We start from the raw sequence: 11548 nt of genomic DNA, 5'->3' as shown, positions 1-11548 counted from the left end.
CAGCACCTAGTTTTGTTTTAATTAAATGTACAGTGTTATATTTAGTTCTTCACGACTTTTTAAAAAATTTCCATGGCAGGCAGAAAATTAGACTAAAATTTGAACTTTACACTCAATGCTGTTGGCCATTGCAATTGTGATACCAAATTTGCTATCAGCAGAATGGTTAACAAATCATTGCACACATAGTTCTCAAGGTCTGAATTGTATAGACTTTTAAATAAAAGTTACAAGAATTGTTGCCGTTTTATTTTACATAGTAACATTACACGCATGTACCATCATTGGCGACACAAGAGGAAAAAAAAATCCAGCGAGGTTCAAAATACGGGCACTGGTATGTCTGCATGCAAAGTTTGCTGATGTTTCTGTACCTAGAAATATAGCAGGATAGCGGGCTCTTCAGTATGACTAGATCAGCTGTCTACATCCCGTCGTTTTCCGTATTTACCTGCAAACTGTCAAAACGAGGGTGTGCTGGGGGACTGACAAAAAATCGACAGCAGTTCTGTGGATGGACCTGTGTACCGCATCGTACATTACCATGCTAGTAGTATATAAAGCGTCCTGACGTCATTCACCGGGGACGTGAAGACGTCAAATCGCCATTTTCCACAATCGCATCCCTTATTCCTCCCAAAATGGAGGAAGAGGGCGTCGCAAATGTATTCACCCCCGAAATCAATTCAGTCATAGAAGAGAATGATGCAAAAAATACTAAGATTGTTATCAAAACGGCGTTATCTGTGTTTAGTGAATATCTTAGGCGCCGGGATGTCCGCATGGAGGCGGTGGCAAGCTCCGAGTCTGCAGAACTGGACAGACTCCTTCGGGACTTCTATGCTGAAGTCAGGAAGCCAAACGGAGACTATTACGCTAAAAAGTCGCTGGTAACGCTCCGCTATGGACTATACAAGCATTTCCTACGGCATACAAAAAAGGACATCATCCGAGACCCAGCTTTTGGCCAGTCAAACTTAATGTTTTCCGAAATGATGACCAAACTCAAAAAAGAAGGGAAAGCTGACGTGAAACACAAAGCACCAATTACTAAAGAAGACCTGCAATTGCTCTATCGCTCTATGGACATGGGTACCCCTGTGGGGCTTCAACATAAAGTGTTCATCGACATCATGTTGTACCTGTGCATCCGAGGTAGAGAAAACCTCCGCGAGTTCCAACAGGACGAGTTTCATGTTAAAAACGACTCCCACGGGGCTCGATACGTGTGTTCCCGAATCTTCCACTTCACAAAAAACTCCCGTGGGGCTACGGCAGAGAGTCAGCCACGCATGTACGAGATTAAAGGTAAGAGTGCCCCGCTGCCCGTCGTTCACAATGTAATCATAACACAAATTATGACAAATTACAACGTGTCTCCTTGTCCTATGCAGGGAGTCCCACGTGCCCAGTAAGCTCATTCGAAAAATACCTTGGCAAGCTTAATCCAGCAAACCCCAGTTTCTGGCAGAAAGCAAAGCCGACCATCCCGTCTGAAGGCAAACCGTGGTATACTAATCAAGCCATTGGGAAAAATGCCCTGGGAACCTTCATGAGGACAATATCCGAACATTACCAGCTACCTAGACTGTACACCAATCACTGCCTAAGGGCCGCCTCGATCACGGCACTGGACAAGTACGGCCTGGGAGCACAGCACGTGCTAATCGTCAACGAGCAGAGCACCGAGAAGCATCTGGCTGAGTGTTCCAAGCGCGCAGGCGCAAACCTGAATAAACTCTTCGGCTTCGGACCTGTCCGCGAAGCCCCGCCCTCTCGCATGTTTATCTCTGCACCGTCCACCAGTGATGTCAGAAGCATCCTCGAGAAGGCTTCTTCGCGCAACTACACCAACATCGTAGGCTTGGCACTGATTTTTAATAATGCATAACTTTCATTTGAACTGTATTTACCCACTCCTGCTTCATTATTGTAAAACAGGAGCTTAGTTCACAGTTATACTTAATTGATGCAGTTTTTATGTTCTGTTTTTATAAGCCTGAGTTTTGTTAAGCAACCTGCAGTCACAGTTTCTTGCAGTAAGTGGTGCGAGAGCTGCAAGTCGTCATCAAGTTTTGTTTAATGAGTGCACAATATTTATTTAACTACGTTGTTTAAAACAATCGCGCAGACGTATCTACTCAGTTAAAATATTCTTTATGACATTTTCATATATATATGACATAGCAGAGCAGCCGGAGACGTCTACCAACTACAGTACACTGAGCTGTAGCTGTAATTGGGTTAAAACTGAATGAAGTTTGTAACGAAAGATTTAATGTGGTGCACAGGTGAAGTGTTTGTTTTTGTAGCAGCTCCTTAATAGCAAAGTAAGCTTCCTACTGAAATGGGACCCATCACATTATGTTACCAAGAGCTACAGTATACACGTGCAGTTTCTTATTAAGAGTTTAAAAAGTTTTCAGCACATTTTATGAATTACTTTGATAATAGTTGTTATACTTGAACAGAGTAGTACAGTGTATAGCTTGGGCCGGTAATGTTACCAATTTTTTTTTTTACTCCAGATATCCAAAATATTTGAGTGATTGATTTATTAATGTAAATAATAGACAACTTTACTGATTATATGCAAGGTTATTTAACAATAGAACTTTTCTAGTTAGCCAGTTTTATAGGAATACTCCACCCAAAAGTGATTTTTTTATATGTTAATCACACAATGTCCTTCCATTCTTCTTTATTTTAAAATGATTGAGGCAGAGCTTGCAAAAGGTAACAAACAAAATAATAATAAAAGGAAGCTTGTATAAGAAAAGTGAGATTCCTGGAGTGCGTGTTCTGGTTTGAGTTTATAATATCTACAATTCTCTAAAAGTACGTGTATCGGATTATTTAGAAATGAGGAGACAGTGGAGTAAAAGTGATTGGAATGATGTCCAGTGCACCTCCTTAACACCTCGTACAACTTGGTTTTCCTGTATATGTATAGAATTGGATAAAAGACTTATGGATTATGCAACACAAGTAACGTCAGAATTTTTTTCTGTTTTACCATGAACGTTTTTCACATTGTTTGCCGCTTACCATTAGATTCTGTCATTCTGCGTGAAAGCATGAGATTAAACTTTTTTTTTCAGCCATTATTAGAAAACTACATGGGGTAAGTTACATATAACAAGATGTATCATTTTTGTGTGGAGTATTTCTTTTCTGACAAAAGCTGTTTTTATTTGACTGAAATGTGAAAGATGAATGTTATCTGAAATGGTCCTTTGAAAACTTGACAAGTACAAGACTTGCTAAAGGATTCTTGTAGTCCAAAGTGACTGATGTTGGCAATTAGTAAACTCATGGTATGGCTTTGGAATCAGGGTATAAATAGGTTGCATGTGACAAGCATCATTTACACTCCTGTACCCTTAGTGTCAGTTTCTGTTTATGTTTTCTATAACCACAGAATGCTTTAGCCGGTTTAATCAACGAATAGCTTTTTAGGCTTGTTGTATTGACAAGTTTAGCTTATTTTCATGTGCTTAATACTTGTGTGTTCCAGCATTGAACACAGAAAAGAAAGTGGTATGGTTTTAGCATTTTTATAGTATTATGCTTCTAATTTGAAAAGAGTTATAAAAATGTCTACAAATAAGTTACATTTTTAGTGTAGCACAAAATGTAGTTTTCCCTGATTCCTATTTAGGTGTAGATATTCAATCCATCTGTTCATCCATTATGTTAACTTGCTGAGTCACAGAGCAGCTGGTGCCAATCCTAGCAAACATCAAACTCAAGGCAGGAACAACACGTAGACAGTATAACAGTCCATTACAGAGCAAATACACATTCAAAAACAGGCCAGTTTTGCAATGCCAGTTTACCTCACCTGTCCATCTTTGGATTGGGATGAAACAGGAGCATCTGGAGAAAATCCAGCAGACATGAGCAGATTGTGCAGACTCCACATAGAGAGCACCTTATACATGAAACCCAGTCTCCTTATTACAAGACTGCAGAGCTAGCCTCACTGTAACACCCCAGTGTAGGTATTTTTCATAGCTATTTTAGGATGAGAAGACCTGTGTGCAAACTATTTAGTTTTAGCCATCCATTGATCTGAACCAGTTTTCTCAATTTCAAAGACACAGGGAGTTGTTGATTGATTTTCATTGGTAATGTATCTCTCATAATAAAATAAAAAAATGCCTAGTTATCAGTATTACTTTGAGTAAAACTGTACATTCTAGTAGTGGTGTTTCTGTCCTTAGATTTCAGTAAATTTTATTGGATGGAATCAGAGCAATTTATGTTGTTAAGAGCATTTTTTATCCTTGTGTAAAGCATTACCGTGTTCTTTGTGTAGGCAAAAGCTGATCATGTGTTCCTCTTTTCTTCTTGCAAGCATTCATTTCTGTCTGCATGTGCTTTATGTTCTATGCACATTTACAACAAAGCACCACTTTCACAGCTTAATATTTAGACATCATTTTAATTATTATCTAACTAATGATTGTGTATCTAATCTTTTCTTTTTAAGGAAGTTAAGCAGATCCCATTGATTGAGAGTAATGTGGAAACCAGTAATGTGAAATCACTAAACAAGGTTCTATACGTCAGTCCCGTCATTGTTAAACAGGAAGAAATTGTTGTTAAGGAAGAGGCAATGGAAGGCTGTGAGGAGTATACAGGTAACACAAGTGTCCGCGAGGGTAATTGTCTGTCTCCAGATAAGGAGATTGCTGAAGGACGAACACCTCAGGGTGATGCTGTACTACCATCTAATGTGAGGAGCAGGCTTGCAGGTCCTTCAATGTCTGCTAGAATGGGTAGGTTTTTTGATTTTTTTTTGGTTTGACTTTTCCTGTGAGTGTTTCTGTACCTCTCCATACAATATGGCTTAAGTAAAGCATGTGGCATTTTAATTATAAGAGGCTATTGCAAAAGTTGTAAAGGTTGTAAGTACACGGTTTTTAAAAGTACCACATATTTTGTATTCTCTACTTCCTTTATCATGGTTTTCTTCCTCAAAATTGTATAGTAAATAACAAATTTCTTGAAATGGCAGGGTTAATTAATTTTAAAATTATTTATTTTATGGTGGTCACCTACATTTTTGTAGCCATCCAAAGTGGTTCATTACCTTGCAGTTACAGTTGTTTTTTTTATTGGGTTTTGTATTTTATTTGAACTGTTTAATATTAATTACAAATGTATCTTTTTATTATAAATGTGTTTTTAAAAGGGGCAATGACATAACATTAGTAAAATATTTAGTTGCATAGCTGTTTATCTACCCTAGTTGACTTTTTTTTATTGATGTCTAAATGTAAATTTCAGTGAGGTGAAAAAGTAAGTATACCCCATGAAAGGTTTTTTCTTTTTTAAATATAAGTGGACATATCACAGTTTGATCTTCATTTACTCAGTATTGTTAGGTAAAGGTGATGTATTTGGAAAAAAGAAACAATGAAAATTTGACCTTGCAATCTTTTATTCAACGTAAAATGAACAGACATGCCATTTCCATCTTTGGGAAAAGTAAGTAGACCCTTTGCTCAAATATCTGGTATTTCACCTTTTGGCAGAGACAGCCTCAAGTAGGAGTTTCCTATACCTGTCTACCAGGCTGTGACATTGTCTGGTAAAACATTTTTCACCCTCCTCCATGCAGAACTCCATCAGCTATGATGCTTGTGGGTGTCTTGCATGCTCAGTCCGTTGTAAATCTCCCCACAGCATCTCAATAGGATTTAGATCCTGGCTTTGACTTGGCCAGTCTTTGGTTTTTCCCAAACATGTCTTGTGGTCCTAACTATCTTTTCCTCATTTGTCCATAAAAGATTGTTTCAAAAGTTCTGCTCTTTGCCTAGATGTTCATGAACAAACTTTAGTCTTGCCCTGATATTCTTTCTGAATAGTAAAAGTTTCCCTTTTGGCACATCTCTGATGTACTGTAGATCTAATTAGTGTAGCCTCTTTCTAATGGTAGACTCATGTACTTTGAGATCAGAAACAAGTGTTATGAACAAACAAATATAGCAAAAAGCAGGAAGGGGCAGATATGTTTTCAAGGCAATATACTTTTTTCCACATGCAAAATTTACATTTATATTTATTTCAATATACAATGGACTACAAAATGTAAATATGTCAGGATGTTATTTTTAATCACCTTCATCTATAGATACGGTTTAAATGGAGATCAAATCTTGATATATCCACATACTTTAAAAAAGAAAACATTTTATGGGTATGGTAGTTACTTTTTCACATAGTTGAGTGTTAATGATAGTTCCTTTATTTTATTAGTTTTCCAATTACTCTGAAAGGGGCCCAGTACTGCACTCAAATGAGCTGCCTTGCATTTCGTCTTTGTGGCTTATTTGGGGGTATGCTTTAACAAATACTTTGTCCAACTAATCAGTTTGTTTTGCCTCCCAAGCCTCAGTAAAGCCCCTAGACAACTCGAAGCAATTTATGAATTTCACCATGAAAGAGACACAGCCTAGCGTCCAGCTGAAAAGAGTGTCTTCAACACAGATCGAGTCAGAATGCCCAGGGAAGATTAAACCTGTAAAGAGTACTACAACATTAAACTCCCAGACAGCCCTTCCAAGCACCATGACTGGATTTCTTGCTACACAGTCAACTGCAGGACGAAGCCTGCCCCCTAATGGGATTGTTAATAAGCTGATAGGCTTGAAACCTTCTACTTTCATGGCTCAAAAAATGTCTAGCTGTCTCTCAAATGTGCAACCCTCAGTTTTGGCCCTTGTTGGACCTTCTTCTGTTAATATGAACTCCAGCCGGAAAGTTTGTAATGCAGGCACTTTTCCAGTCAACTCATCGCTGGCTCACAGGATTGTTAGAAGCACTATAAGATCACACAAGGAGCCACATATAGTTGTCTTGCAAAAACCACAAACTTTGCTAAATAAAGATGCTGAGGATCCAACTGGAACCTTCAAAAACAATGTGCGGATCCTCCTTTCGTTCTGGCAGACGATTGGTATGCTTGCAGCTAACACATCCCCAGATCTCATTACACAATTTTTGGACATACTTTTGCAGCAGAATGCAAACCGTTTAAGTCCCCATGTGCAAAACCTGGTACAGGACCTGTGTGGTCAGCTGCAGCTTTCAACACCATTGACTGACCTTGGCCTCCTAACTGAGGGGTTGAAAAGGCTGTGCAGAGATGTAAAGCTGGAGTGAAGAGGTGTCTGAGATTGTAAAACTGAGGTAAATTGGATAGCATTGCATCTGTATGAAGATTACGGTGAGATTTGTGTGTCTAAAGTACTAGGTGATTAGGTATGTAACGGTACAAGGAGTGGGCAGCTGGGAACAGTGCCACGCGTTATGTCAGAGCATGCTGCTCACACACACGAAGATGTACTATCAGTTGAGAAGTGAGAATTTCTCCCATGGTCAGTTTGATGAGAAAGCTCTTGAGTACTTCTCTCCATAACCTGAGGGTTGCTGGTATGTTTTCATTTCCGGTACTAACAGCAGAACCTACAAAGTAAATTGTTGCACTGAGACAATGTGCTTTTCTGGTAAATGTTGTCTTCCACACTTGTAAGTTACTGGAAGGATTCTGAATCTTTTGATGTAGAATACAGATGGGTAGTTTTGTTAAGACTCAATACTACCAGTGCAAACTGCACACAAAATGTTGAAAACTGACAATTAAAAACATGTCCATATTGAGCTCAAACAAAGAGTACTTTGCAAAATCAGTATTTATATTTCAAATGCTTTTTGTGGTATTTAAAATGTGCTGTATCTCAATTTAATTCTTTGTCGGTTTGTAAGTTGTTGTAACCTAAGTCTTCTGTTTATTGTCAGAATAAGAGCAGCACAATAGTTGAGCAATTGGTGTGTTAATCCTCCATCCAGGCTTTGAATATGTTTAAAAAGGTGAGCACCTTCTGCTGTGGTCACACAAGCTGTATTTTGGCATTTTTGAAAAAAATTCTTTAGAATTTTTGAAATGCAGAGAGCATAGTTGAAGGGAGAGGTCAAGTGCTTAATTTTTAATATTGTGATCAATTGTTAGAAGCCTTTGAAAATGCTGGCTTTTCCATGATGTTTAATAATCAGTGAACTAAGCCGATTTTCATTATGAAAAATAGAATATTCCTAGTTGACCAACAATTTTTAAAGATTCTGTCCATCAATTTTTTAACCTGCCTCTCCAGTTCAGAGTCACAGGGATTGTTTAATGCTGGATGCAGAATCGGCCTATCACAGTTTGAGCCAGAGCATTCATTTAAAATTTTACAAGCTGCAGTGTTACGAAGAGCTTAACCCTGTACTGTTAGAGACACTTTATGTGACAGAAACTGTCTTTCTTATCACTTTGTTGAGTCAAATTGAGTGGGCAGTTTACAGCCGCTGCCTCTTTTGATTTGTGGTTAATGCCAGTTAACCAGGATCGATGCTTCACATTCATTAATGTGCATTTCTTTTGGGCCAAAGTTCATGTGGTTAAATTGTTGTAACTGAAAGGTCTTATTGTTGTTTGTAAACTGAATATGCTGTCACAGTTAAATGTCATTTTTACACTAAGCCCAGCACATTGGAATTGAAAGCTTCATTTAATTAATTTAATGGCTTTCTATTTTAGAAATGGTTCTGTTCTTTTTAGCATTTGAAGATCACTGCAATACATTTTTGCCTTAAGTGTATTTAATAAACTATATACAACTTGTATTTATCTAATTTTGACAAATAAGCAATTGTTTTTATTGTTTTCTGTTTTAATTTCAAGAAAAAAGACTATGCCAAGTCCAATTGGCATACACTGATCAAAGCTCTTGATATGGAGATTATTTTTATGAATCTCTTTCTCTGTTATTTAAAATAAAAGTAATCAGAAATAACATTCACACCATAGTGAAGAGTGAGACATATGCATAGATATTAAATGTTTTTGGTATGTTAATGACTTATATATATATAGTGGATAATTCTTCATAAATAAAAAAAAAAGAATCTTCACCAAAAATAAGTTTTGGGGATTGTACCCGTATATTGTCCACCGGACAAAAGAAAACACGCAAAGAAAATGTTCAATGATCAAAAGCAAAGTATTATTTGATAGTTGACAAAGTACAGTGAACAAAATGGCGTTTATACAGTATACAGTAATTGATAATGCATGGTGGAAATGGTTGGCAGGAGGTGACATTGAAACGGGGAGACGGAAGTGACGTCATCTTGACGGAAACCGGAAGTAATGTCATCAGTAGTGGCTGGAAGTGTCATCAAGGACGGCGCCAGAAGTGATGTCTCAGGGACCATTTTGGAACCCAGAAGTAAGTTGTTTTATTTCTCATCGGTTTTCCTGCTGAGAAATTGAGAGATTTGGATTAAGTACCATGTGACAACCCCTTGTCTCACGATGTTTCACTCACCTTTAGGCTTTTTGACTGCCTCCTAAACGCACGTGTGTGACAATATATATATATATATATATATATTGAAAAAGGTTGGGAACCCCTCTTAATTCTTAGAATTTTTGTTTATCATTGACATTTTAATATATGATATGCCTAATGGAAACAGTAATATTTTAGCAGTGACATTAAGTTTACTGGATTAACAGAAAATATGCAATATGCACCATAACAAAATTAGACATAATTATATGTGCATATATTTGGGCACCCCAACAAAGATATTACATCAATACATAGTTGAGCCTCCTTTTGCAAATATAACAGCCTTTAGATGCCCCCTATAGCCTTTGATGAGTGTCTGGACTCTGGATGGAAGTATTTTTGACCATTCTTCAATACAAAATCTCCCCAGTTCAGTTAAATTTGATGGCTGCCGAGCATGGAGAGCCTGCTTCAAATCATCCCATAGATTTTCTGTGATATTCAAGTCAGGGGACTGTGACGGCCATTCCAGAACATTGTACTTCTCCCTCTACATGAATGCCTTTAGAGATTTTGAACTGTGTTTTGGGTCATTGTCTTGTTGGAATATCCAACCCCTGCATAACTTCAACTTTGTGACTGATGTTTGAACATTATCCTTAAGAATTTGTTGATATTGGGTTGAATTCATCCGACCCTCGACTTTAACAAGGGCCCCAGTCCCTGAACTAGCCACACAGCCCCACAGCATGATGGAACCTCCACCAAATTTGACCGTAGGTAGCAGGTGTTTTTCTTGGAATGCGGTGTTCTTCTTCCACCATGCAAAGAGCTTTTTGTTATGACCAAATAACTAAATTTTTGTCTCATCAGTCCAAAGCACTTTGTTCTAAAATGAATCTGGCTAATCTAAATGAGCATTTGAATACAACAAACGACTCTGTTTGTGGCGCAAGTGCATTAAGGGCTTCTTTCATATCTTTTGAGAGTTGCTTTGAGGGTCCCATGCTGTCACTTTTTTTAGAGGAGAGTGAAAGGGAAGCACAACTTGCAAGTGACCACCTTAAATACCTTTTCTCATGATTGGACACACCTGTCTATGAAGTTCAAGGCTTAACGAGCTAATCCAACCAATTTAGTGTTCCAAGTAATCAGTATTGAGCAGTTACATGAATTCAAATCAGCAAAATTACAAGAGGACCCAAATTTTTGCACAGCCAGTTTTTCACATTTGATTTAATTTCATACAACTAAATACTGCTTCACTAAAAATCTTTGTTCAGAAAACACCCCAGTACTCAGATGTTCCTAGGAAATGAAAGACATACCACTGTTATCTTTTTTGTTGAAAGTTGAGTAAATTATTATGCAGGTTGAGAGGGGTTCCCAGACCTTTTCATATGACTGTATATCGATCATATTCTTAAAACAGTGGTGAATGGCGAGAGTGCAGAACTGTGAAAAATTAACAATTTTGGCAATATGGGTTTTGGTTGGATAGCTCATTCTGGAGTATATGGCTTATTTAAAAACTTTCTTGTATATTTTATTTTTATTTTGTAACTATTACAGTTTCAATGTGTTGTATGATGTACTCATCTGTACCTCCTACAGCTCGCAGCATCACTGGTTCATTGCTTTATGAGGTTCATTAGGCCCAGAACAGTTTGGCACCTCGACTATGTTCATTTTGATTCTATTAGGTTCTTTGCATTCGCCAAAACAGAGTTCTTCTTTAATGTTGCTGTATGACCTATGACTACCAAACATTCATGGGGATCATCATATTACATCTTTTACCGAAAAAGATCTAAGGTCTTTCTTAAAATGACTATGACGTTAATCTTTCAGCTATTCTGTATTTAGCCTCCATGAGACTAAATAAATCAAAAAGAAAATCAGGCTCATTCTATCCATGTTCACAAAACATTTTAATCAGACACATCCCTGTTATTAGGTGGCATTATGATGGTGAGATTCCTTTGTTGCACTGCTTTGAGAATACCAGTCCTCCACATAGCAAAATTATTACAAATGGGCACATCTCGTGTACAGCAATACATAAAATAAACAGTCAGAGTATTACAAGATATGAATGACTTCACTATTCTGTTATACTTTGAATGAGGATATGCAGCCTCATAAATCAAGTCTTCTTCCTCTTGTATCTCATTGTTCCATGATGCTGCACAGCTACGACT

The 11548-nt window shown here is 37.6% G+C and overlaps 1 protein-coding gene across 1 annotated transcript; it reads left to right on the top strand.

Annotated features, from left to right (window-relative positions):
• Positions 1-602: 602 nt before the first annotated feature.
• LOC120541530 lies at positions 603-8852 on the top strand. Its single transcript, XM_039773255.1, has 4 exons — positions 603-1308; positions 1395-1858; positions 4496-4784; positions 6401-8852. The coding sequence occupies exons 1-4, from the start codon at positions 642-644 to the stop codon at positions 7171-7173; spliced, it is 2193 nt and encodes a 730-aa protein (XP_039629189.1). The 5' UTR covers positions 603-641; the 3' UTR covers positions 7174-8852.
• The last annotated feature ends 2696 nt before the right edge of the window (positions 8853-11548 follow it).

Source organism: Polypterus senegalus, chromosome 12 (assembly GCF_016835505.1).
Source record: "Polypterus senegalus isolate Bchr_013 chromosome 12, ASM1683550v1, whole genome shotgun sequence".
NCBI classification, from domain to species: Eukaryota; Metazoa; Chordata; class Cladistia; order Polypteriformes; family Polypteridae; genus Polypterus; species Polypterus senegalus.
This window is presented reverse-complemented; position numbering and strand designations above follow the sequence as displayed.